The following is a 27,340-nucleotide window of genomic DNA, read 5'->3' as shown; positions in this document are numbered from 1 at the left end:
ATGAAAAGCATTCTGATAAGCATAGCTGAAGCCCAGTATGTACCGTCCGCCTCTTTCCCTGGAGAATACTATAATGGATGTAATGTTTCCCTTCTTGTGCATGTTTTTGTGTTTTTACAGTATATTATGTGTGTGTGAACAATATGTAGTATTGTTTTACAAGATTTGATTTTAAATTACATATGTTACTGAGATCATTGTGCAACTTATTTCACCCAGCTTGGGTTTTGAGATTTTATTATCTTGATATACATTTCTAATTTATCCTTTTTATTTGCTACATGGTACTCTGTTACATAAAAAATTATCTGTTCTCCTGTCAAGAGATACTTAGGGTTTACAGTCATTTGCTAATATAAATACTGCTGGAATAAACACATTTTCCTTGTGTATATAGATGAAAATTTCCCTTAAAGATTCTTTATTAGGTATTTCCAGATTGTTCTCTGAAGTACTTGAACCAGTTTAAATCACCATCATCCTCCCAACATTGCGCACAAGGGTCTCTTTTTTCCAGATCCTGGCCAATGTTTCTAAAATTTTGCTTTTTATATTTGGATCTTTGATCCACTGGAATGTATTTTTGTGTATGGTATGAGGTTGAGATCTAATATATTTTTTTCCAAATGCATGACCAGTTGTCCCAGAACAATTTAGTTGTGGTTACCCCGTCTGTCACATGTCACATTTCTACATATATGTCATATTGTTTCTGGGCTCTCTGTCCTGTTTCATTTGTCTGTTTCTTCATCAGTAACATGCTGTCTTAACTGCTGTAGCTTCATAAAGTCTTACTCTTGAGTCGGACAAGTTTCCTTCATCTCATTCTTCAAAATTGTCTTGGCTCTCTGCTGTTTCACATTAATTTTGAGATAAATTTGTCAAGTTCTAATGAAGACTGTTGAGACTTTTTTAATAAGATTGCATTGAAATTATAGATTAATAGGGAGAAAATATTAATATTATTTTATTGAATCTTCCATCCATGAACATATCACCCCTCTCATTAATTCATGTCTTTGAATACATCCTTCAATATTGTTTCGTAATTTTCTCCATAAAGGTTTTACACATTTTTAAAAAACTTTTCTTAGAGACCTTTTAGTTTTTTGTGCTATTGAATAAGCTTTTTGTTGTTGTTGTTGTTACATTTTTGTTATTACTGGGGTGGTAATGCTGTTGATTTTTTAATAGTGATCTTCTATCTGGCAACACTGCTTAACTCTTATTCTGAAAGGGTCTGTGTCTTTTGGAGTTTCTGAATAGTGACACTTTTTATATTTTTAAAAAACACAGTCATCCATAAAACCTTAGCTTCTCACTAGTCAACTGCCGTCACAGTCAAATACTTGATTAATTTCTGTACTCAGTACCTTCTCTCCATGTTTACTTGTTGAAATACATCCTTTACCATTTATTTAGTGAGTTTCCATAGGTGGCAGATTTTTCCTTTGTTTACCTGGAAGTTTCTTTATTTTCATTCTCATGCTCTATCTTTTCTCCAGTAGAGAATACATCTTTATTATTGGTGCTCTGTGGTGTATCTAAGTATAGATATATTTTTAAAGATACTCAGACTAGACTTTCAATTCGAGGACAAAAGCATTTTTATTCTAGAAAACTCTCAGCCATTATTTCTTCCATAGCTTCTAGGTCATTCCTGTCATTTATTTCTTTATCTCATTAGGTCTGGTCTTCATTTGGGGGGAGTTCTCTAGGACTTAATTCTATTCACTAATTCTCTGTTTGATTACATCCATTCTAAAGTTTACCCCATCTATACTTTGTTTTCAGTTATTATTTTTGTTTTGAAATAATTATTTTTATTTCATATTTACCTGATTTCATTTCATTTAAGCTGTGCTTTATTTTATCATTTTTTGTCCTTTTTAGTAGATGTTATATTTTTTTCCTCTTGAAAGTCTTTGTTCTTTAAAACGTTACCTGAAGTAAATTCACGTACTAATTATTGTTTTGTTGGCAGTCCTTCTAACCCATTTTCCTCATTATTTTGGAATTTGTTTGTAAACCCGTTTGACTGGGAGGTAGTTTTTGCCTGGGTGTCAGTCCCTTTTCCTCCTCTTTGCTCTCCACTTCACCGCCCATTCCTCCTGTCTTAGAGGGAGGCTTCTAGCCCAGCTCAGCCCAAGCTAACACAGACCTGGCTTCAGGCTGCCCTTCTTACATGGAGCACTTTCATTGCTACATGTTTGGAGTAAAGGGATGATTAAAGCATGAGTCCACTGACCTGATCTGACCCAAAGGTCTGTGAAGAGTAAGTTTTTGTCATAGCGGGTGAAGGGTGGTATTTGGTGGTTTTACTTCATGGGGAACTTCAGGTCCAGTTTATGGGAGGCTGCCATCATGGGGCTCTGCTGTACACCTTTCAGCTTAGCCTCCAGGGATTTCTCCTAAGAGTCTGCTTGCTCTTGTATCTATGTTTTGCTCATTCACTTCTCTCATGTAATATTATACCTTCTACTCCATCTCTGCTCCTTCAAGAAATTTAACTCAAGCATTATGTGACTTACAGATTTTTGACAATTTAAAAAATTTGGTTAGTCAAGGGTAAAAAAGAGCACAGCTGAAATGTGTCCCTTTGATGTACCCTGTCCTTGCCCCCTTTCTAGAAACTTGGGTCGGTTTGCTTGCAGTCATAGCCAGGGTTACACTACTTCTGGTCTCACAGGTCATTGAAAGGATCAGGACTTTAGAGAGCCACAGTAGCACATGCTCCAGCTACTGAAAAGATTGTCCTGAGCTCATTCACATCTTTATATCCTCATCTTTGTTTGTTCTGCTTTTCCTCCTTAGGATTTCCATTATACAGACATCTTGCAAGTATTTCCATTCCCTTCCTCTTCTGCTCTGTACCTGGTGCCTGTAGAATCTGAAATAGCAGGGAAGTGACAGTCAGCTTTCTGGAATTTGTGTTTTCAACAAAACTCTCTGATCCCAGATAAACCATGGATCTAGAGGTTACAAAAGGACTACTTACAGTAGTACTCAACTGCTAAGTCCAACCCCTGCCAAGCATTATCTGGTCTTGTAACCTGGGGAAGTCAGCCTTAGTAACAGTAAGGCTCTTCAAACCAGTCTTAACTTTAAGAACAAAATTTATCATTTTTCTTTTACATGCAGTACAGCAACCTTCAGGATCACTGTTGCTATCACACTGCCTTCCATCATACTAAAATATTCTCAGTGCCAAATACACTTTTCTGCTTCTCTCTTTAGAACCTGTAATTCTGGGGTTTCAAAGATGTATATGTCTACAGCCTTTTAAATCTAACCATCTGGGGATTACAGGGCTGGATTGAAGGAAAATCTCTTTATAGAACTTCATAGTCTTGGGAAGCTCTGATTTGGTGAGCTTTATTAGAATGAGAAAATGACATGCTTATTTTCTAAAAAATTATATTCTGAACCTGACTCCATAGTATACAATTCTAATTTTTTTTAAGTATAAGCTAGAACATTTAAAGCGTCTAGATGATATCACGGTAGAACATCTTCATAACCTTGGAGTAGATTTCTTAGGACACAAAATAAACACTAACAATAAACAGTTGATACAGTGGACTTTATTAAAATTAAAAACTTATGTTCAACAAAGGACACTGCTAAGAAAATAAATATACAAGTAACAGACTAGGAGAAAACATTTGCAACATGTATATCTGACAAAAGACTTGTGTCCCAAGTATACAAAGAATGCCTATCCCTCAATAATAAAAAGACAAACATCCTCCCCCCCCCCCCAAAAAAAAAAAGAGCGAAAGAAAGATGCTTTAGAAGGTAGAGGGTTGGCCAGTAAAAAAGCACATGAAAGAGTATGCAACATCACTAATTACCAGTGGAATGCACACTTAAACCACAATAGGATACTAATTCCAGTTCTAGGTATTTTTGCTGCAAATAAAATGAAAACATATGTCCACAAAAAGACTTGTATAACAATGTTCATGATGCTATTTTTTAAAAAAACATTTTATATATTTATTTTTGGCTGCATTGGGTCTTTATTGCTGCATGTGGGCTTTATCTAGTTGCCACGAGGGGGAGCTACTCTTCATTGCAGTGCTGGGGCTTCTCATTCCAGTGGCTTCTCTGGTTGCGGAGCATGGCCTCTAGGTGCTCGGGCTTCACTAGCTGTGGCACACGGGCTTAGTTGCTCTGCGACATGTGGGATATTCGCGGCCCAGGGGTTGAACCCGTGTCCACTGCATTGGTGGGCGGATTCTTAACCACTGCATCACCAGGGAAGTCCCATAATGTTATATTTTTGAGAGTCCAAAACTGGAAATATCCCAGGGGTCCATCATGAGAATAAACATTGTATGGTATGGTCAAACACAGTAAAGACAGTCCTAGAATATACTGTGTGTGTATGTGTATATATGAGGGTGAGTCAAAAATTATCTGCACTCTGGCGGTAGAATTTATTTTAATTAACTTTTAGAAGAGACAAGTACATGATTTTTCAATGCAGTCTCCTTGCTTTTCAATACACTTTTGTCCATCTGTCAACAAGCTTTCATATTCCCTCATTAAAAAATGTTTTAGGCTGAGCTGCGAACCACAAATGCACCGCTGTCTTCACTTCTTCATCAGAAGTGAATCTTTGTCCTCATAGGGCTGTTTTTGGGGGACCAAACAGGTGCAAGATCAGGAGGATGCTTTAACACCTCGAAACAAAGTTTTTGCACTGTCAACAATGTGGGCAGAAGTGTGCGGACGTGCACACCCTCAGACCACAAAAAACGAATCACTGCACGCTGCTCTTCTTTAGTGTAAATCACAAGTGGGGCATCTAGTTTTTGCTCACACTGCAGTTACAAATAAACTGATGTAACATGTTCACACCTGCATAGCAGTGACTGGGGAGACAGTAGTCTTGAATGGAAAGCACTGATAAGACAGTGCGGGCAACAGAAGTTTTAATATAACCAGAGTGCAGATAATTTTTGACACACGTGTGTGTGTGTGTGTCTACACGTACATGCGCGTGTGTGTGTGATCAGCAAGTTAAAAGGAGTGAACTGCTGATAAATACAACACGTTGAACAGCCAGACACAAGAATCTAAACTTTATGATTCAATATTCTAGATTAGGCAAAGCTAATCTATGATAATAAAAATCAGATTATATGGTCAGTGGTTGCTTGGTTGGTGATTAACTGGGAAGGGTCATAAGGGAACTTTCTGGAATGACAAATATTCTCTGACTTCATGGGGTGTGGGTTACTTGGGTTATGGATTGTCGAAACTGATCTAACTGTATACTTAATTCTGTATAATGTAAAATCTTTTTAGAAGATTTATTCAGCATGATAGGTTGAATAGGAAGTATTGGAAGAAAATAGACCAGTATCTGAAAAGCATTTGAGTCTATAAAGAACCCTATAAATCAGTAATAAAAAGACATATTTAAGAATGGGCATATATGGAAAGCTGGTTGGATTTTATTTTTAAACATGGTATAAACACTTAGGGCTAGTTTGTTGTCTTTTGTTTAAATTATGTATGTTTGGGGTTCAGATTGCCATACACTCTGGATTCTGTTCTGGGAAACTCAAGGCCGAAGGGATAAGAATCCTAGAGGCCAGTCCTCCCCTGTTAGACCTGGACGAGGTGACTTCTCCCATCACCCCCATCTCTGTGTCCTTATTTGAGAGAATCCTGGATCCTTGTGCCAGGAGCCTAGCCACCCTGTGAAGAAAAGTTGGTCTTGTGGTTATCCCCTGTGAATGACTTACTTGTTAGGTTTTCCAAACTTTGTTTCAGTGGTATGACTAAGGAAGGAGCAAACGTAACCCTACTGGACTTTGAAGACTTAGACCCAGGTTTTGGTAGGCCCGTGTGCATCAGAATGATGGCAGAAAGCCCATTTCTGAGCTGGAGACTATGCTACTGAAGAGGAACCTTTTGTGTCCTGTTGTGTGTGTGTGTGTGTGTGTGTAAGAATGACTGTCAGGGAGATTTATGACTGACTTGAGATTTATTACTTACATGAGGAAATATACTATCACACCATTTTCTTATTTGCCCTCTTAAATGTCAGAATGCACTTAGAAAAACCAGAGAGGGGACTGCGCTGGTGATCCAGTGGTTGAGAGTCCACACTTCAAATGCCGGGGAGGATGCAGGTTCCATCCTTGTTCAGGAAACTAAGATCCCCGCGTGCTGCTCAGCATGGGGGGGAAAAAGAAACCTGAGAGAAATTTTCAGTTTCCCATTGTCAGTATATACAACTTGGATATTTCTTCTGTATCACTCAACTACTAAATCACCCACCCACAAAAACAGGTAGTTACTGAGCTTCTCATTTTGTACCCCAACAAGCACATTCAGCTGGTCCACACACAGTTGTGGGAGAGTGCTGATGACTCATTAGCATAGCCAGATAAGCTTTCATTCCTGAATGTTAGGAACTGGAAGTAGAAGGCATTTCTTGCTCCATGTGCCCCACCCTCCTGTGTGCTCAGAAGGCCAGGTACCTTGACTGTAGTTCTTGTGCCTCAAAGACCACGTCTATGTCATACGTAGAAACCACTGCAACTCTTTGGTTGTGGGCTGGAGGAATTAAGAGCAGAGATTCTTGAGTCTGTAAATTCTCTCCTTGTGTTCATGTCATATAGTCTGTTTCAGGCCTTGTAATATTCCCTGGCCCTTTTGGATTTCTTGGATTTTCTTTTTTCCTTCCTTTCCTTTCCTTTCTCACTTGACATTATCAGTCCTTGCTTGTGAATCTTTTTCCATTCAACAAGGTAATGGAAATCTTCTTCCATCACTGTTGACTAGACTGTCTTTTCATACCCTTTTAAAAAGCCTTTCATTGGCTTTAGAATCAATTTTTAAACCTGCCACCAAAAGCCCTAATGTTAAAAGTCTTCCCAGTAACATTGTTTACCTCAGTCTCATCAAGAATACTTTTAAATGCAGAAGTTAGAAAATGGTGAATAATTATAGCTGTTCCTGGAAGTCATTGTGTTCCTTAGTAATTACATGTTGTAATCTTTGGTTCCGCTTCCTTGACAGTTCCATCAAACTGTGAATGACTGTCTTGAATTTAATGAAATTCAGTCCTAGCAGAAAACTGCTGTTGGGTCACAGATTCAGCAGCAAAGCTGTGATGCTGATGTAGGAATAGGGATGTTTATACCCTTTGTGTTGACAGAAGTTAATTTGGGGGACATGTCATGTGGGCTTTTCTTAAGAACGTAAACATTTCACAAAATGAAAGCCAGAGGCTTTCTTAGCAATCAGACAAGAGCCAGTTCTGCTTGTCAGGGAAATGGGACAGCGTGAGTTCTCATCAGGTAAATGGCTTGCTTAACTGAAGCTTGAGTTCATTCTCTTTGGTTCAGAGCTCTGAACTTGGATATTCAGTGTCTTTCTTTACTCCACCATCCCTAAGCAATCCACTTTTGGGGCTGGGTCTTTGCAGGGTGAAAAAGACTGGCAGAAATATGAGACTGCTCGGCGGCTGAAGAAGTGTGTGGACAAGATCCGGAACCAGTATCGGGAAGACTGGAAGTCCAAAGAGATGAAAGTCCGGCAGAGAGCTGTAGCCCTGTACTTCATCGACAAGGTGAAAGCATCTTCTCGTTACATCGCCTGCTATGTTCGTTCATCTTAATGAAGATGTGGGAAGCATTTACTCCTCCAGGCTCTATACTATAAGTACTGCTGGAGAGGCAGTGACAGCTCAGACACGTGTGGTCCTGCTCACCTGATCTCTGGTCCAGTAAGGAAGGTAGAAGTGGAGAGAGAGGTGTTCAGTCTGCTGCTGTCTAGATACAGTCTGCCTAATAGGATGATTTTCATGAATCTGAATGTGCCGGAAACACTGACATTTTCAAACTCTTTCTGACAATGCACCATCTCCCAAAATTTTACACATAAATATGTTTGTGTATAACTGAAACAAATGTTACACAAACCAGTGCTGAGCCTTTCTACGAGCAGTGAATTCTGCTATTTTTTTACTCTTTCTTGTTTCTAAAAAGGATGGTTATAATTCTTAAAATTGGTTAAATAATCTGCCAGTGTATCACAACTAGTTTAGAAGACAGTGCTTTGGAGATCAGTTTCTCAGCACTCTTTTGGAAGAAAAAGATTTCATGTTTTCCCCTGGTTTCGCACTGCATATACTTATTGTAACACAAGTTCTGAATTGTCTTAAAAATTAAGCAAAATTAAGAGACTAGTTTTTTGAGTCTGATTGCCCGGTTTTAAATATTTTCTTTCCTCCATCCCTATTTGAGAGGACAAGAGTAAACAGAAGCTTAGATTTCTGGGAAGGTTTAATATTCCTTGATTCTCCACACTTCATTTTATAAGGGAAGAAGCAACAGTGCAGATCCAGCTCAGGCCTTGCAGATTGATATTCTGTCCCCAGAGAGAACTGGGAGGCTTCTGATTTTGGTTTCCCAGAGATCCTATGATATTGAAGTTTCTTCATTCATGCTTCTTTTTTAAAAAATTTAGTTTTCCCTTTCTCTCCTCCCTGGACAGCTTGCTCTGCGAGCAGGCAATGAGAAGGAAGAAGGAGAAACAGCGGACACTGTGGGTTGCTGCTCACTTCGTGTGGAGCACATCAATCTGCACCCAGAGCTGGACGGTCAGGAATATGTGGTAGAGTTTGACTTCCTGGGAAAGGACTCAATCAGATACTATAACAAAGTCCCCGTTGAGAAACGAGTAAGTTAATGTGGCCTAAGCTCCCTGGCCCGTTTTTTCATTCATTCAATAAGCATCTGTTGAGTGCTCTTTTTGTGCTCTGTGCTTTGCTGCACACTAGAAAAAATGGCTTGAAAGAGAGTGGAGAGGTGTTGTTTGGTGTCCTCTGCACCTCCTTTTAGTCCCTGCCCCTCACCTGTCACTACCTTACTGGGAATGAGGGGCTGTCTCCTGTGGCAGCATTCAGCAGAGCATGCTGTAGAGAGTTGGCCCTCACAACAAACTGAACATTAGGTTTATCCCATCACGTTTTTTAATGATTTAACCACACTTGAGTATCCCCTGAGCATGTTACAAATTGGTCATTTTTGCAGCTTTGCTCAACTTTTCCCCAACTTCTGATTCAGCAAAAAGGTAGCCTGGATCCGGAGTCCCCAGATCTCTGAGCCCATAGCTGAAGACAGTGCTGCAGCACATAGTCCCCCAGAAGTACTGGGCTTGAAGCAGAGCCCTACAGAGTGCAGTACCCCTAGTCCAGCAGGCTGATGTTTCATCAGTAATTAGGTTTTGCTGGCTGTGGAAATGTTCCAGGTTAAATGAAGCTAAAGAGATCTGACAGTTAAATGTAATTTCTGAGTTTAGGCTGGATTCCATACTGGGGAGGCAGAGAACATCATTGGGTCAGCTGACAAAATTGGAATATGGGCAATAGATTGGATTAAAATGTGTCAATATAAATTTATAAAGCTGAGAAGTACTGTGTGTATGTAAGGGAGTATCTCTATTCTTCGGAAATACACTGAAATATTCAAGGGTAAAGGGCCATAATTATGTAAGTACCCATAATTATGTAAGTACCCAGAAATATGCACAAATAACTGTGCATATACACACATAGATGTGGAAAGGAAATGTGTATACATGTGCACTGCACAGATAGGAAGTGAGGTAAAATATTAATGGTAGGTGAATCTAGGTAAAGGGTATGGATGTTTCTTTGTGCTTTGTGGGTTTTGTTTTGTTTTGCAAGTTTTAAGTTGTAATTATTTCCAAAGTAAAGGTTTCAAAAAATAATAATACTGGGCTTCCTAGGTGGCGCAGTGGTTAAGAATCCGCCTGCCAATGCAGGGGACACGGGTTCAATCCCTGCTTCAGGAAGATCCCACATGCGACAGAGCAGCTAAGCCCGTGCACCACAACTGTTGAGCCTGTGCTTTAGAGCCTGTGAGCCACAACTATTGAGCCCATGTGCTGCAACTACTGAAGCCCACGCACCTAGAGCCCGTGCTTTACAACAAAAGAGACCACGGCAATGAGGAGCCCGTGCACCACAACGAAGAGTAGCCCCCACTCACTGCAACTAAAAAGAAAGCCCATGCACAGCAAAAAAAAAAAGACCCAACCCAGCCAATTAAATAAAATAAATTAATTTAAAAAAATACTAATTAGGCTCTGCTTATTTCTTTTAGGTTTTTAAGAACTTACAACTATTTATGGAGAACAAACAGCCTGAGGATGATCTTTTTGATAGACTCAATGTGAGTGGACAAAGTGCACTGGGTTGAAGAGGGGCCCAGCCAGAGCCTCCCAAGCTCCTGAAGGAGAGGTTTGCCTGGGAGTGACTGGGGCTCTCCCCTCGGCCTGTCCTGGGGCACCCTGTATACCGCCCTTCCTCAGGCACACAGCAAATCCATGGCCAAAGCCCTGGGGTGGGGTGGATGAACCCTGCCTGCTATCCTCCTCTAGCTCCTGCAGAGCCTTCCCTTGGCTGGATGCTCAGCCAGCTGTGCTAGAGACCCAACACCTGTCCCTGAAATATTACTGGGGAAGATCTTAATAGGGAAGCATACATTTGCTTTATTGGCCTGCTTAAGATTGAAGTGCTTCTTAGGGAGGTACGTGCAACTCTGTATTCTGGAATTCTTCTCCCGTTTCCTACCTTCCCAACAGTAAACTTGACAAGGTTGTAATTGCACGGGAATGAATGTCCTAGAGCTTGCCAGAGAGGCCAAAATGGTATGTATGGCTTTTACCTAAATCCCAACATCCTCTTTGTTGCTTCATCTCCTCTAGACCGGTATTCTAAATAAACATCTTCAGGATCTCATGGAGGGCTTGACAGCCAAGGTGTTCCGTACATATAACGCCTCCATCACGCTACAGCAGCAGCTAAAGGAACTCACAGCTCGTAAGTACTGCCTGGCCAGACAGGGCCCATAGCCTTACTGATGATGTCCACTGTCCTTACTCAGCCGAGTCCTAGATCTTTTCCACTTCTCCTCCTTAACATTGTGACTGGAAACTTCCCCTCCATACCTCTAATAGAGATGTATGAACATGTCAGTGCTGTTTCCCCCATTGCTACTCTAGCTTCTAGGTTAGTTTTATGGGATGCTTACAGAGGCTTTCTATCTGCTCTGAAAATGCCTGCATTTTGTGTTTTATGTCTATGCTATTCTAAAAGCTTATAGAATGAAGATATGATGTTCTGTTAAATTGGAGAGAGTAAGGTTGTCATGGTTACTGAAACAACATAGGAGCAAATCCTTTCCCTGAGGTTTCTTTTTTTCCCTCTTAAGAGTAGGTAGTATTCTCCTAAAAACTAGCTGCAGAAGTGCCACCAAGATCCACAAGCTTTTTTCCTCGGGAGCTTAGTCACTGCTGAGTTTCCACTGTCCTCCAGAAATATGTCAGATGGTACTAAAAAATTGTATTCAAAAAGCCAAAGATGGGTATGTTGAGGGTCATTATTTTAGGGTGGGGTGAAGAGTGCTATATGACACAAGTAAAAACATTTCTTAGATGACATTTTGTATTTTTCTTTCTGAAAGATATAGTGCTTTGTGGTTTTAAAATGTGAAATCTATGGTCCCTTCATTTTACCCTCCTCTGCAGGCTCTTTCTGTCCCAATTCCGTATTTTCTTCAGGCTGTTTTGGGTGGCTAGCTGGGGGAGGTGGGCACGATCAGATTTTGACCTTGTGCCTTGGGGGAGCTTGAATTGATCAGCTGAATGAGATGAGGACCCGTAAAACCAGAGGATAAAGCACTGGGGAAGGTACATTGTGTGTTCTCTCTTCTTATACAATTGACTCTTTTACTACCATGTTTCTTCCTTTACAGCTGATGAGAACATCCCAGCAAAGATACTGTCTTATAACCGTGCCAACAGAGCTGTTGCAATTCTTTGTAACCATCAGAGGGCACCACCAAAAACTTTTGAGAAGTCCATGATGAACTTGCAAACTAAGGTATTTTGGATCTGGATGGTGGGGTAGCAAAATGAAGAGAACCATGTCTGCTATGGGCATTTCTACTCCACCCTTCTGGGCTGGGATATCAGATGGCCAGTTTGGGGTCTGTTCTGTAAGAAAGGTTCATGTTAAAGGTAAATAAATGGAAATCTGATAGTAGTTATTCCTGATCAGGGTACTGAATATAAGGTGCTCATTGTTCAGGAGGTCTTTATTCTGTGTTGAAAAGCTAAATTTGATGCACCCTCTTTGCATTACTGCTAATTATTGTCCTTGTACAGTATGGATATAAAGATATCCAAAAGAATAATGGATCTGGATATAGTCTTCACAATTCCTTTCCACAGCCCAGAAATATAGCTGTTTCCAAATTAGATTGTTTTAAATTGAAAAGATGATGAAACAATGATATTTAATTTCCCTCTAATCCTGGCACAACTATTTTTATTTTTACACGTTCCACATGAATCATATTTTTATATAGCTCTTCATCAAACATCTGTTGAATACTGGCTGTGTGCCAGGGCTGCTGCCCTGTTGGGAGAGGCTGACGTGCAAAGAACTACATGCTGTTCCTCTTCCATGTGTCTCTCTCCTTCCTCTGACTCTGCCTGGAACTGAGCTTTTAAGCTGCGAGGCACTTAACACTTGATGATGAGCATTTCTGTGTTACCAATGGCTACACAACTGATGCATTCTCATGTATGAACCCACGAGAATTTGCAGATATTTCACTACCAAGCAGATACATGCGTTACAAAGTAAACCAGTTATCTTGAAATATACTTACCAAAAAGTCTGATATAGTAATAGATGTGCCTCCTTATTAATTTATTAAGTAGGATCTTAGGTGGGTCTAATAATTACTGTAAATGTCAAGGTAGTCTTGAATATAAATGATACTTTTATTTTTGCAACAATTATAATATGAAAATACATGAACTGTCTGTTGGTGATAAAGTCATAGGTACATGTTAACTGTATCTCAATAAAAGTTCTAAAAAAAAAAAAAAAGTCATAGGCACTACTGACATCACTATTAATTGTCCACACTCATAACTGAAGAAGAAATGATGAGTTTCAGCTAGAGGTTAATTAAACTACAGGTTGATTCTTTTCCACCTGCGTTCATGGAATACTGTACTTGGACAACTGGAGTTTTAAAACTACTGCTGTAGAGTGAGGCTGCATACATGTTTTTGGCCTCAGGGTGTCTTCCTTCTGTTGAAATTTCTTCCAAATAAATACCCAGGTGTAGTACATGTGGGTCAAAAGACACACACAACCTGCAGTTCGTACTGTAGATGCAACTTGGCTTTCCTGAAGGGATGCTCACATCCACAGTAAATAAATGTGTGTCCATAGTCTCAAATCCTTGGATCATGTGATTGGCAAGCAAAGAGCCTGTACAGATCGCCCAGCCTAGCAACTCTGTTAATGGTGGTCATCTGGTGCCATTTGCTCTCCTCATGCTATCATTTCAAGCCAGAAATAAAAGCATGACTATTCAGGTGTTGTTTAACCTAATTCAGGAGACCCCTCCCTGGGGCATGAGGAGGCCTTTTGTTGGTCTTACTCTGGAACCACTGTTTGGGCAGCCCAGGCTGCCTGCCAGACGAGCCCTCTAAGCCCAGGAACCCTCTCCTGTGTGCCCACAAAGCAAACACATGCCCCTGTTTGCCAAGTGAATCAATGGAGCCTTTGATGCTTTGAGAGAATTCGACATAGCCTGCCAACTTAGCATTTACAGAAATGGTTAAAAGATTGTGGTTTGTTGCATTTGTAGCCTAAGAAGAATCTGGCTAGTGGTGTCTGTGATGCTTTTGTGTATAGAGTCAGTTCCTTCAGCTTGACTTTGAACAACATAGATGTTGGAAGTAAGCCATTCATAGTAAAATGCATTTAATGATTCTCTCACAATGGTGGCCTCTGTTTCCAGTCTTAGGCTGTGTGTGTAAATCTAACAGATAATTCTAGGCTGAGAGCAACAGCTCAGTGTGTGTGAGGCATGTGTTTACAGAGGTTCCCTTGACCTTACAGGTTAGCAGGGTAATAGCAGGTTAGGGGTTCTCTTGCTCCCAGCAGTGTGAGCTCACTGCTTTGGGGCTCTTAACTCCACAGTGTTGTTTAACTAAGAAGAACTTAGAACTAGTTCTGTCAAGCAAGAAAGGCTGGAACTGCTCTTTTCTCTTCCTTTAAAGACTGGGTCCCCATGAGATTTCAGTTGGAAGAAGAGCTCCATAGCTAAAAGTTTTCAAGTCTGTTTTGAGTGATAACCATTTTAATTTCCTTCCCATCTCAGCTTTCTCTCCTTTTAAAAACAGAATGCCAAAGCCAGGCCATTGGCTTGGAACAAACTAAGCTGAGCTGTTTGGCTTCCTGGGAACCTATTAATTGCCATTTTCTAGTCCCTTGGATATTCTCTTCAGTGAATCCTTTTTTCTTGAGAAGTTGGCAGCTACCCGAGTGCTGGTAGAATCTGAGGATTGAGCTGGGCTCAGCAGATGCAAGGACCCTATCTCAGCTTCTTAAAGATTATCTCCTGCAATAGTATTCTTGAAATGGAGGCAAAACCCTGGCACAAGATCCATTTGATAAACAGCTCTCACCTGTAGCCCTCCTCCTAGTACCTAAAACCAAAGTGTTCTCTGAAAGATTAGCACCCACATTCCCGTCCCAGTGGGTTCTTTTCCCTGAGCTTCTGGATTAATGGGGCCCTGGGTCACTGCCTATAAAACCCTGATTTCTTCAAGGGTGACTTAAGAACATAAGTGGCCAAGTAGCATTTGAATTCAGCACCCACTGCACGTTTACTGTGTGCCTTCATGAAGCCACCCCTAGTTGTTTTTACCTGGCAGACCGCTAAGACAGCCTGCCTGCTGGAGACAACTTCTAGGTTTCATCTTCTCTTGAGGAGCCCTTCTTTTTATTCTCTGGGCTTATTTTATCCCTAAATTTTACTGTTCTTCACCACCCAGATTGATGCCAAGAAGGAACAGCTAGCAGATGCCCGGAGAGACCTGAAAAGTGCCAAGGCTGATGCCAAGGTCCTGAAGGATGCAAAGACCAAGAAGTACGTGCCCAGTGTGATACAAAGCTTGGGGGCTGGTTAAGAGAGAAGGATGCCCAGAGGCCCTAGCTTTTCTAGGGTTTCTGAGTTATGTCTTTTAGAAATCTCTGTACCTGGGGCTTTTCTGCTTTTACTGCCCCTGGGTGGCAGCATGGGGTTGCAGTGCTCTTATCCAGAGGCCAGGCCTGGTTCTTGATGACTTCCTTCCTTCCAGGGTGGTAGAGTCAAAGAAGAAGGCTGTGCAGAGATTGGAGGAGCAGTTGATGAAGCTTGAAGTTCAGGCCACAGACCGAGAGGAGAATAAACAAATTGCTTTGGGAACCTCCAAACTCAATTATCTGGACCCGAGGATCACCGTGGCTTGGTAAGCACCACACCCTTCTTGAACTCCACCCGTTGGCTTGAGAAGGATGATGGGGGTTCCAAGAGCATTATCAGCATTATCAGCGTTATCACCTATTATGTCAGTTCCTACGCTGCACACTTACAGTCCTCTGGGAAACCTGTCTTCTGCTGTGCACTCTGCAGTGCACTGGAACATCCTGGGTGGTCCTAAATGGTCAATACTGTTACACCACCTTGGAGTGTGTTTATCTCTGTTAAGGCAGTTGTGGTCCCTACCCCTAATGGAACTTTAGAACAAGAATGGAGACTCTTAGTCCTTACTGAAGGAAAAATATGAAAGAGCCCATCTACCTAACTTTTCAATAAATTTTGTTTTTTGCAAGTGAAGGAAGAAAGGTATGAATAGGGAGAAACGAAAAAGAAAAATGAGGAATACAAGTCTGGGAGCAACCTATGCAAAGAGTCTGCACTCTTGTTTGCTTGTTTCCACAGAATCCCCCTCCCTCCCCCGCCCCCCCCCCCCCAATAAAATAATATCCAAAAATAAATGGCTTTTTTGGAAGATGCTTATTAGTTAACTTGAGTTATTAGGTTCTGGGCCTAGGAGGAGCAATCATCCCCTATGGTCCTGCTCCTCTGGGCCAGGGGTTCCAGCCAGCATTTGTACCCTTTTTACTGGTTTCGCCCTGTTTGGTGCTGGAGGTTTGGTTAGCTTGAGAAGCAATAGAGTGCAGTGGTTAAGAGCATGGACTCTGGAACCAGACTGCTTGGGTTCACTTTTCAGCTCCATGCTTATTAGGTGCATCAGAATGAAAGGAAATTACCTAGCTTCTCTGCCTTAGTTTCTCATCTGTACCTTTTTCATTTGTACATCTCTAATAGCACCTGCTTTAGAAGTCTTTGTCAAGATTAAATGAGTTCAGCACGTGAAGCTCTATAAAACATGTCTGGTACCTTATTATTCTCACCAGATGGATGTGAAGGAGAAGGCAGCATATCCAAGCTCCCAGCCTTGGGTCTGGCCCATTGTTCCCTGAGACACACTAATCCCCCTTCTCTCTCCCTTGTTTGCAGGTGCAAGAAGTGGGGGGTCCCAATTGAGAAAATTTACAACAAAACCCAGCGGGAGAAGTTTGCCTGGGCCATCGACATGGCTGATGAGGACTACGAGTTCTAGCCAGTCTTGAGGGGCAGGGTTCTGTGAAAAGGAACAGTGTGGTTTGGAGAAGATGGATAAACTGTGAGCCTCACTTGCCCTTGCACCTGAGGGAAAGAGGCAGCAAGTCTTAAAGCAACATCTTTGAGAAAAGATAAACCTGGAGATATTATAAGGGAGAGCTGAGCCAGTTGTCCTATGGACAACTTATTTAAAAATATTTCAGATATCAAAATTCTAGCTGTATGATTTGTTTTGAATTTTGTTTTTATTTTCAAGGGGTCAAGTGGATGGGAATTTGTCAAGAGTTCTGCCAGGCAAATTCACTGTTTCACTGAAACATTTGGATTCTCTTAGCTACTGTATACGAAGTCCGATTATATTGGTGCGTTTTTACAGTTAGGGTTTTGCAATAACTTCTATATTTTAATAGAAATGAATTCCTAAACTCCCCTCTCCCCCATTTCAGGAATTTAAAATTAAGTAGAACAAAAACCCAGCGCACCTGTTAGAGCTGTCACTATCTATTGTCATGGGAATCAATTTTCATTAAACTTGAAAGCAGTCGTGACATCGGCAGTGTTTTGGTTCAGACACCTGTTCACAGAAAAGCATGATGGGAAAATATTTCCTGACTTGAGTGTTCCTTTTTAAATGTGAATTTTTATTTCTTTTTAATTATTTTAAAATATTTAAACCTTTTTCTTGATCTTAAAGATCGTGTAGATTGGGGCTGGGGAGGGATGAGGGGTGAGCAAGTCTAAGGATAATGAAATAATCAGTGACTGAAACCATTTTCCCATCATCCTTTGTTCTGAACATTCTCTGTGCCCTTTCAGATACCCATCTTTTTCATTTTAAACCCCAGTCTTTCACTTGAAAGATTTTATTGTATAAAAAGTTTCACAGGTCAAAAATTTAGAGGAAAATGAGTATTTGGTCCAAAAAAGGAAAAATAATCAAGATTCTAGGGCTTTTATTTTTTCTTTTGTAATTGTGTAAAAAATGGAAGAAAAAACACATAAAAAGCAGAATTTTAATGTGAAGACATTTTTTGCTATAATCATTAGTTTTAGAGGCATTGTTAGTTTAGCGTGTGTGCAGAGTCCATTTCCCACATCTTTCCTCAAGTATCTTCTATTTTTATCATGAATTCCCTTTTAATCAACTGTAGGTTATTTAAAATAAATTCCTACAACTTAACGGAAACTTGGTGTCTGCCTCTTTGTCACCCACGGCCTCAGGCCAGAGTGGGGCTCTGGGGCTTGGACTTGGTGTGGGATGTGGTCTGGCTGCTCCAGTCAGCAAGGGTGCCTCCCTCCCCAGGAGCTGGGGCCGGGCCAGGCCTGGAAGGGGCTGCATCTGTCCTGCTGCTGTGGGTGTGGGTCCAAGGGGAGGGAGCCAAAGTCCACATCCTGAGAAAAAAGCAGGCCCAGGAAGTGAGGGCGGGTACAGAAATCTACAAGAACTATATGTGGAGCCTCTGGTGGGTTTATTGAGCAAGATGGAGCCAGTGTATCCAGGAGGCAGATTTTAGAACACTTTCCGCGCACACTGGCGAGAAGCAGTGGGGAGCTTCTTTGCATTTACTTATGTGGCCAAGGTTACTGACCGGATGGCAGGAATTAAGGGTACACCAAGCCAGTTAGAACATTGGACCCCAGAAGCTCTCTCCCAGATGGAATGCAGACTTCTTCTGTTGATTGAGAGAGGGAGTGGTCTGTGACCACTTTGCTGTGCTCTAGTACCCAAGCTGGCCAGGGTCTCTACAAAAATTGTTTCTCCACTCATCCTAGGTTACAGCTAAGTCTGGAATTAGGTTGAAAGGTGAGGTTTCCTGGTCAAATGGAGCCAGGGGCAGGAAGGCCAAAGTGGTCAGAATTGGTCACTTAGTCCTAAACCTTCTAGCTTGCCAGCATGCACACCTGTGTATTCTGGGAGGAAAGCCATCTCCTTGACAGTCTCCGAACTTCCTGGGCCTGGGCTGGCACTGGGCCCACTGCAGAGAATCCTGAAGTGTCCTTGGCAGCCTGTCTTTCATCAGCCAGTGAGGGAGGCAGCATTTACCCCAGGGAATAAAGGAGGTTATGTAGCCACCATGGCTTTGGAGGAAGAGATTGCAGCCAGGTATTTTTGAATTCTGTGGTTCTGGGGTAGCCAGACCAGTGAATGTAAGGAATAATAACTGGCTGGTCCAGTGCCCTGTCAGTACACTTCAGCAGGACCTGCCACAACCAGGGGACAAACCTTGGACCACAACTAGAAACTAGGGACAGGAGGCCTTGCGGGCAGATTTTACTGATGAGCAGAAATTTGTGCCGACCTTTCCTGGCAAGGACCTTCCTTCTGAGGGCATGTGCAGGGCAACTAGATACTGGTCAAGAACAGTTGTGAAGGACATCCTGGGTGGTAGCAGCAAGCCAGGGAGAGCAAGCCAGAGAATGGGAAACTGACCTGCCACATCAATGAGGGAAGAGGCTAGACAGGTAGGTGAAGGCCAGGTCTGAAGGGTCCCGAAGGATGCTTGAGCATGGAGTCAGGAGACCCACCCCTTCCTATTCACCTGGCAGGGAGGTTCCCTCCTCCCACTTCCAGCCTTGTCTGGGAGCAGAGGCCAGATGTGCAGGTCTGACCCACTCCCTCCTGTCAGGCCCTTCCAAAATGCTGGAGTCCAGCTGTGGGCAAAGGGAGACACCTCCACGCACAACCCCCGCCAACATCTGGGTTCTTTGCTTGGCTCCTCTCTCCCCCATCTGGTCAGCAGGTCCTGTCCGTTCTCCCTGTCAAGTCTACCTCAGGCTTCTGCCACATTTAAAGTAAAACAAAAAAAAGAAACCACAACTCCCAGCCCTTTCCAGCCACCACCCCCTCCCTCTCTCTGTTTCACAAACAAGCACCTGGAATGAGTCATCTCCACCACCAGGTCACTCCCCACCCACTGCAGCTAGCTTCTGCCCCATCTTGCCTCCAGTTCCCCTTCCACTCTGACCACAATCACCCATGAATGAGTGACCAAACCACTAAATGGGCTCTGCTTCTGCATCTTTACCTTTTTTTTTTTTTTTTTTTTTTTTTGGCACACGGGCTTAGTTGCTCCGTGGCATGTGGGATCTTCCTGGAGCTGGGATCGAACCCGTGACCTCTGCATGGGTAGGCGGATTCTTAACCGCTGCGCCACCTAGGAAGCCCTGCTTCTGCATCTTATTTAAACTCTCTGTGGCACCGGATACTTGACCACTTTTTTTTAATTACTCTAGTAGTGATACTTTACATATCATAAAATCCACCCATTCCAAGTGTACAGTGATTTTTAGTAACTTTAGTGAGTGGTGTAGCCATCACAGTTTTAGAACTTCATCCCCCCAGTAAGAATCCCTCATGCCCACATACAGTTAATCCCCATCCCCACCTCCAGCCTGCACTAATCTGCTTTCTGTACAGATTTCTTTCCTGGACATGTCACATAAATAGAATCGTACAACGTGTGACCACTCCCTTAAAGCACTTCTCTTGGGTTTCCAGGGCGCCACCCTGCCGATTTTACCTCTCCCTCTCAGGCTGTTGCTTCTGTCACCTCCTCTATCAGGTCCTTAACTGCTGTGGGTCTCTTCTCAGCCCAGCTGATTTCATTCACACTTGAACATGAAGACCCGCACATCTGTACCTACAGCCTAGACCCCTTTCCTGAGCTCCAGGCACACACTGTACTGCCAGCTACATCTCAGCGGGGATGTCCACGGGCTACTCAATCTCAAGTCTCTAGAGCCGAGCTCAGTACCTACCATTCCAAGCCCACTGGGCTTGGTTTCACATCTCAGGGAAAGGCACCACCATCCACTCTGTCCCCCAACAGGAACCTAGGGCAGCCATCCTCCTTCACACCTTTCTCTCTCTCACTGCCACATCCAGTAAATCTCCAACAACTCTGATAGCACTTCCTAAATACCACATATACCAAGTATAGGTATTTCCTCCACAGAGAACTTTTAAGAAATGTTTTTTTCTTCTGAGAAAAAAAGTTTTCTTATATTTCAGTCCTTACAAAATCCCTCACACAATGGTTGTTCTCTCAACTTGTTTTGCACCAGAAAGCACTTTTTGGAGAAAACACATTATCCTGAAATGACCTCAGTCAAGCTAGTTTTGGATGATTATAAGTAGTCCCTTGACAAAACCAGTAAACAAGGAGGCAAAGAAATTTACCACAGACTCGGTAATTATTTCTCACAATCCCAAGTATTACATGTAAATAGGCCTCTGCAAGCTCACTTTAAATAGCAATACGGTGTCGATATTTTCAAGTTTGAAAATGGTACTGCAGTTATGTATATACGTTTTTAAAAGTCTTTTAGAGAAACACTGAAATATTTATAGGTAACATTACAGAGCTAAGATTTGTGTCAAAATTACATGGAAGGGGTTGGGGGTACAGTCTGACACAAAACAAGAGTGGCCACCAGTTCATAATTAAACTGGCTGACACTGTCCTGGATACATTTCACTGCGCTAACCTGGCTCCATTGATATACCTTTGAAATTTTCTGTAACATTTTTAAGTGGTGATTATGTAGATCATTAATATATATCTATGCGAGAAATGAAAAAAAACCTGTTTTAATGTTATACTAAAGGTAATTATGCTTAGGCTAAAATTTCCAGTGAAACTATCACATACTGATTCAAAAAGTATTTTCTCTGCAACAACACGGATGAATCTCAAAAAACATTACGCTGAACATAGACCCAAGGGTACATACTCTGATTCCATTTACATGAAACTTTAGAACAGGCAAAACTAATCTGTAGTGACAGAAAGTGGGCTTAGCGATTGCCGGCTGGGGGCAGGGGAGATTGACTGTAAAAGGGCACCCAAAACACTTTTTGGGGTTGTGGAAATGTTCTGTGTCTTAACTGAGTGGAGGTCACATGAGGGTATACAGTTGGTAAAGCTCACCAAACTATGCTTAAAATGGGTGCATTTTATTTTATGTAAGTTATTCCTTAATAAAGTTGATTTTTCAAAAGTGCTCTTTCTCAACTGAGAAAGAAGATGATGTGCTTTCAGGAATTATACTAGATGACTCAAAGTGGCTCTAGTGGTGAAAATATACAGACGTCAAAGATTCATGTAAAGTGCTTGAACGTGATTACTGAAAAGGCGAAAGCGGGAAAACAATACTCATAAATTAATATAGTTTTAAATAATATGTGACAGAATATGTTTAAAATATGTAACTAAATAAACTGTTATATGTGGACATCTGAATCATGTATCTCTAAAAACATTTATCAATACATTTCTGTTGCAAAAACAGCCACAAAACACCTGGAGTGACCCTATTGTGAAAACAAGTGATTGTCTTATATTTGGAGCTGCTATATCTTCAGACATACCCCTCACTTTGCTCTGTCCCCACAGCCACCAACAGGTCTAGTATGGCCAGCTGTCCCTTCCCAGTGTTCCAGGGGCCCTTATCACACTGAACTGTCATCTGTTGACAAACGTCTCTTGGCATTTCTCTCTCCACTACTGGAGTGGGAACGTGGTCTGATTCATCCTGCTGTCTCACTGCTACAGCGGAGGCATCAGGAGTGTTTGTTGGAAGAATGCAAGAAAAGGTGGAAAAACAGTAGGTCTGGCCTGGCCTGTGCCAGTGGCTAGCAAGGGCACTCCACTTCTCTGCCTGCAGCGAGGCAACAACAGTATCCCTGCCATCTCTCTGAAGGAGGGACGTCTGGAGTCCAGCTCTCCTGCCTCAACATCTGGGTCCCACTAGAGGAGCCCATCAGCAAAGGGGAGGCAGGATTTGCAGAGAGAGCAGGGTCCTGGCCTGCCTTGCCCTGGAATGACAGAAAACACGAGGCTCTCGAGGGGCTGAGAGCGCATCCCAGGCGAGCAGGAGAATAAGGCCGAAAAGTGTGACCAGTGACTAAGGTGGAGGAGCCATGGATGGATACTGGCAATCAGAGATCAACAGCCAAGACCACAGGTTGTGGGATGGAGTTCAAGGTGCACTAAGGTGAGTACTTATTAAGTACCAGCTGTATGCTTAGGTGCAGGCTGACTGTGACTCAAACGCTTGAGAAGGGCTGGTCAGACATCTAACATAAGAAACTACTGACTAAAAATTAAAGAGCAGTTTAAAGAAAAGGGATAAAGTTTCATGCGTGGATCAAATTTGATGCTGCAAGTCTATAATTCTGCCTACCTTCAATTGTGCAAGGGGCTTTGCTAAGCTATACTTTTATACCTTCTATATTCACTCAAGGTCATTACAAGGGACAATGAAAACTGTGTTGGCATTTGCTGTTAATCTGCTAAGAACATTCTCCACTATTTCAATCAAATAAGTGTCCACTTAAGAAACTTCTTTCGTAATTTAAACCCAGGAAAACCATTCTCCCCCAAGGAATCAGTTATCAGAATAGAGTTTTTGCTTTGGCTACCAGGAAGCTCAGCCAACATTCAACTCTCAATCATAGCCGCCATATTAACCCCTACTAACCGAATTACATTCCTCCTTCTGATAACAGCATATCCTATTTCTACAGTACAATATTTTTGTCTTTTAAGATATGTTTGGAGGACTTAAAAGACTAAGAAAGAAGACATCTGTGGTGGGCACAGTGATGTGCCACTCAGATTCCCCTTCAAGGAAGTACTTGTTGCCGGGAGACCTGTCAGCCCCCTAAGACCACCATGGCTGCAGACAGCTGTCTGGCCCAGGCTGTGCTCTTCCCAGCACAGCCTACATTCAACAGCTAATTAAGGTGCTGCAACAGAGCCCCCTGGGGGCTGGCTGAGGCTGTCATCAGGCCTGCATCACAGCTTAACTTCTCCCTGTGCCCCCTCCTGTTTCCTTCCCTCCCTTCCACAGTGTTGATCCCAAGGGCACTCCCTAAAAAACATTCTGCAAAATAATCTCTGTCACAGAGCCTGCTTCCCAAAGAACCTGACCTGTAACAGTATTTAAGCAAACAACTAAAAATAGAAAACACATCAGGTATAGCTATTACGGAAGGGGTAAGAAAACACAAAAAAATGTTCATACCTACATGGAAGGCAACACAGCATGGACTCTGGATGGGTTTGAATCCCATCTCTGCCACCTCTTAGCTATGTGTCCATGAGTATGTCTCAATCTCTCCATGCCTCAATTTTTTCTTCTGTAAAATGGGGATGATAATGAGTACTTATCTCAGTGCTGTAATGAAGAGTAAATGAGCCAATGTGGGGAAAGCAGTTATACAGGGCTTACTGTATGCCAAGTGCTGTTCTAAGTGTTTGCTACATAAACACCTGTGGGGTCAGGCCCACAGGGGCAACTCGGCTGGGACGCCCCCCCATACTCCAGGCCCAGGTATTGGTGCAGCCAGAGCATGGTGAAGCATGAGTGTTGACAGCAACAGGCCCAAGCAGGGCTAGCCTGGGTGATGTCATGGGCGTGTGCCTTGTGTGGGTGATGGGCTGCTCCCTCCCAGCCAGCGCAGCTGCAGGCACCGCCAGTAACACCCATGTACCCATATATATGCTGAGCTGGGGGAAGACCATACCAGTCACACCCTCTGCACACCGCGCTTTTCCTGAACATCTTTTGGCGGAAGGAGGCACCTGAGGCCTGGGATGCTGGCTCAGAAGTCCCAGGAGGAAATGGGGCCCTGTTTCCTGATTAAGGGCCTGGCAGCAGGCTGAAAACATGAGCTCCTGTTGGCAGAGATTTCTGGAGCCCCTGGAGGCCTGGCCCCAGAGGCAAAAGCAAAAGCAAAAGCAAGGAAGCATGGGCTACATGTCGGGAAGCTCTCAAAAAATGGAGAAATGGAGATTTTTAAAAAGCATCACTGCCCACAGGCTGCTCAAGTCAGCCCAAGAAATAAATGAGGGCTGCAGCACTTAGGAGGCCTCCTAGAAAAACGGATAGGATCAGATAAGCAGGGAGGGGCCCGGTCAGCCCCCACTTGTCTTCCTGGCCTCATCACCTCCTGTGCTCCCTCTCACTTAGTAAAGTCTAGCCTTCTTTCTATTCCTAAACTTACTAAGCTCTTTCTGGCCTCGGGGCCTTTGTGCATGCCTTTCTGCCTGGAAAGTACTTTCCTCCGACCCACCCCTAATATTTCATCCAGCCGTCTCCTCACATCCTTTAGGCCTCTGCTGAGTCTGGGAAAAGCCTTCCTTGTCTACTAGGTCTGAAGTAGGTCTCCCTAGGGTTTTAGCTCACATCCTCCTTCTCTTCCTCCATAGCTTCCACCACAATTGTCCCCACATAACAGAATGTTTACCTGTGTAAAGTCTGTGAATTCCTGGGGGGCTGGTGCTGAGTTTCTCTTGTTCTCCCGACTCATGGCACCAATGCCTCGTACAGCTCAAGGCTGAAGACGGGGCAAGCACGACTTTGAGCCCCAGCAAGCCCAAGCTGCACACTGTGAGCGCTCAAGTTCTGCACTCGACCTTCCTGTGCCCAGGGCCAACCACCCCCAGGGCCTCCCCTAGCCCTTGCTGATTAGCCAGCTGGCCTCTGCGCCCACTGTCCACTGACCACCAGCACCTACTGAAGCTGCTGGCTCTCCTGTGAGGCAGAAAATGCATGTCGTCAGACAGATTTGGGTTCAAATCCCCACTTGTTAGTTACATGGCCTTGGGGCAAGCTGTAGAACTTCTCTCAATCTCAGTTTCTCCTCAGTAAACTGGGGACAATAATCCCTGATTAGAGTAATTACGAGGATCAGGTGGGACCACATGTTGCAAACCTTGTAATGCCAGGCTGGGCATCCGGTCAACTTTCATTCCCTCCCTCCCTCCTATTTTAAAGGCCTGTCACTAGGTGGCAGTCCATCTCAGCCACTCCACCTCCCCTCGAGTGGCGGGACTAGCATAACCGCCTCCACTTTGGGCTGAATTCTTGGGGGCTGCACTCGAGGGGATCAAAACACATACATATACACGCTACCATTACCGCAAGACAAAGTCAGAGGCAGCCGCAGACACAAGTCACCACCCAGCTGGACGGACTGCCTGAGCACACACTCTTACATATATACTCACACGTTGCTGGAAGCCTGGATCTTTCTCTAGCATCAGCTGCGGGTGCTCTGCTGGGCCTCTCACCTCTGAAAGGCAGTACGTTGTCCTGCTCTGTCTGGCTCTGCCTGGCTCAACCTCAGTCAGACAGGCTCCACTGTGCCCGAAGGTGCCTTTAGTTTGGGCAGTGTTCTGTGACAGGGGCAGCTAAACTGCAGGGGTGAGTCTCGGGAGTGGCTGCAGGAAGACAAAGACTGGGAATTATTCAAATGACCAACAAAAGGCCTTGTGGCTGGAGAATGGTGTGAAGGGGAGGTGGTGAGAGATGAAGTGGGTGAGAGAGAAAAGGGCCAGACCATGCAAGACCTGCTGGGCCAGGCAGGCAGAGTGGATTCTGTGTGCCATGGGAAGTTATGCATGGTTTGAGGCTGGAGGTAGGGAATCATGATTTAATTTCATTTTAAAGACTAGAGCACAGAGAATAGATGCAGGAAAGACCAAGGGGAGTCAATAGTCTGGACGAGAACAGATGGGCCTTGAGCTCATGGGTGGAGTGGAGATATCCGAAGGTAGAGTGAACTGGACTTGATGGATTCCTTTGAGGTTGAGGCAGAGAGAAATCAAGGGTATCTCCAACGGTTTTGACCCAAGCATCTTAGAGGAGTTTAATGCCGCGTTCTGAGAAAGTGAAGACTATGGGAGAAGCAATTTGAGGAAGGAGGTGAGATGTCTGTGTTACGTGGGGACGTGGATCAAGTAGTGGGATGCAGGGGAGATACAGCTTTGGCGCTAGGGTGCCTGGGTTTGGCGGGGGAGGAAGGACCAAGGGGTGGGGTGGGAGGCGGGTGACTCCATGGGAAGGGTCAGGTCGCCTTGGGAACTGACTCAGGACCCACCGCACAGGAAGAGAAGCTTCTGAGGTCGAGAGGCAGCGGCCAGAGAGGGAGGAGGAAAACAACGGGAGTCGGGCCGGGAAAACCAAAGCTCCGGGGAGCATCTGCAGGAGGGGCGCGGTGAGACGCAGCGTGGGGTGCGGAGGGCACTGGCGCAGGCGAGGGACAGAGGCGAGGACCACTGGAGGGCTTGCAGGGGATATTCAGGCCTGGGGGGCTACTCCGAATAACGGGAACCCGCCCCCGCAAAGCCATACTGGCCACAGGGCCGGGACACACCTGGGTCCGACCGTCGCAGAACAGCCCGCGGGCCTGCCCTGGGTGGCCAGAGGGGAGAGGCGGGGCAGGCCGGCTGTCCATCAGAGTCTGCCGACCAATCCGCAGACGGCCCCGCCCCCTCCCCTCCCCGGAGAGGGAGCGCCTAGGGCCCGCCTCCACCGCCGCCGCCGCCGCTGCGGGTGTGAGGCGGCCCGGCCTGGCCTGGTTCCCTCCGCCGGGCAGCCCGCCCAGGTACTGGGTTTGGCTGGCGGGCCCGGGGGGCGCTCCGCACCCTCACCTCTCCTCGCGGTCGCTGCGCGGGCGGCGCTCAGGGAGCGGGCTTGAGGGAGACGCCGCGGCCGGGCCTGTGCGTGACAGTGGGCTGGGCAGCCGCCTGCGCGTGTGCGACTGACAGCCGGGCCGGCGCGAGGCCGCCGCGCGTGACGGGGGCCGGCCGCGGCCGCGTGAGGAAGCTCCGCGCCACGGAGGGTCGGGCCGACTGCCCGCGGGGGGCGCGCGCGCCTCCACGCGGGGCCGGTCCGGGGGTCGCTGGGCGCAGGCGCGGCGGGCGGGGGTCCTCGCCACCGGGCGCGCGGGCGCCTTTGTTCCCGGCGCGCGGGCCGGGGCGGGGCCTGCAGGGCCGCCCCGCCCCCCGCTCAGGCTC

The 27,340-nt window shown here is 44.4% G+C and overlaps 2 protein-coding genes and 1 long non-coding RNA gene across 6 annotated transcripts in view; 2 read left to right on the top strand and 1 right to left on the bottom strand.

Moving 5' to 3' along the window:
- Positions 1-17,718, top strand: part of TOP1 (DNA topoisomerase I) — an 86,490-nt gene extending 68,772 nt beyond the window's left edge. Inside the window, exons 14-21 of one of the 2 annotated variants that reach the window (XM_057702647.1) lie at positions 7,451-7,594; positions 8,521-8,706; positions 10,155-10,223; positions 10,759-10,873; positions 11,808-11,935; positions 14,917-15,011; positions 15,223-15,372; positions 16,428-17,718. In XM_057702647.1, coding sequence (XP_057558630.1) covers positions 7,451-7,594; positions 8,521-8,706; positions 10,155-10,223; positions 10,759-10,873; positions 11,808-11,935; positions 14,917-15,011; positions 15,223-15,372; positions 16,428-16,530 — 990 coding nt within the window. In that variant the 3' untranslated portion in view covers positions 16,531-17,718. The remainder of the gene's footprint in view (positions 1-7,450; positions 7,595-8,520; positions 8,707-10,154; positions 10,224-10,758; positions 10,874-11,807; positions 11,936-14,916; positions 15,012-15,222; positions 15,373-16,427) is intronic. The other variant, XM_057702648.1, reaches the window with a different exon arrangement.
- LOC130833227 (uncharacterized) lies at positions 340-27,241 on the bottom strand. Its single transcript, XR_009048435.1, has 3 exons — positions 26,975-27,241; positions 25,550-25,762; positions 340-2,890 (listed from the first exon to the last, which is right to left on the bottom strand). It is a non-coding gene; the product is annotated as an uncharacterized LOC130833227 (long non-coding RNA).
- PLCG1 (phospholipase C gamma 1) overlaps positions 26,822-27,340 on the top strand; it is a 34,616-nt gene continuing 34,097 nt past the window's right edge. For 2 of the 3 annotated variants that reach the window (XM_057702646.1, XM_057702644.1), the window contains exon 1: positions 26,822-26,928. The gene's annotated coding sequence lies outside the window, so the exon portion shown is untranslated. Of the gene's footprint in view, positions 26,929-26,949; positions 27,044-27,340 lie in introns of those variants that run through there. The other variant, XM_057702645.1, reaches the window with a different exon arrangement.

This window comes from Hippopotamus amphibius, chromosome 12 (assembly GCF_030028045.1).
Source record: "Hippopotamus amphibius kiboko isolate mHipAmp2 chromosome 12, mHipAmp2.hap2, whole genome shotgun sequence".
Classification (NCBI taxonomy): domain Eukaryota; kingdom Metazoa; phylum Chordata; class Mammalia; order Artiodactyla; family Hippopotamidae; genus Hippopotamus; species Hippopotamus amphibius.
The sequence above is the reverse complement of the archived record's forward strand: the minus strand, read 5'-3'. Positions and strand labels throughout refer to the sequence as shown.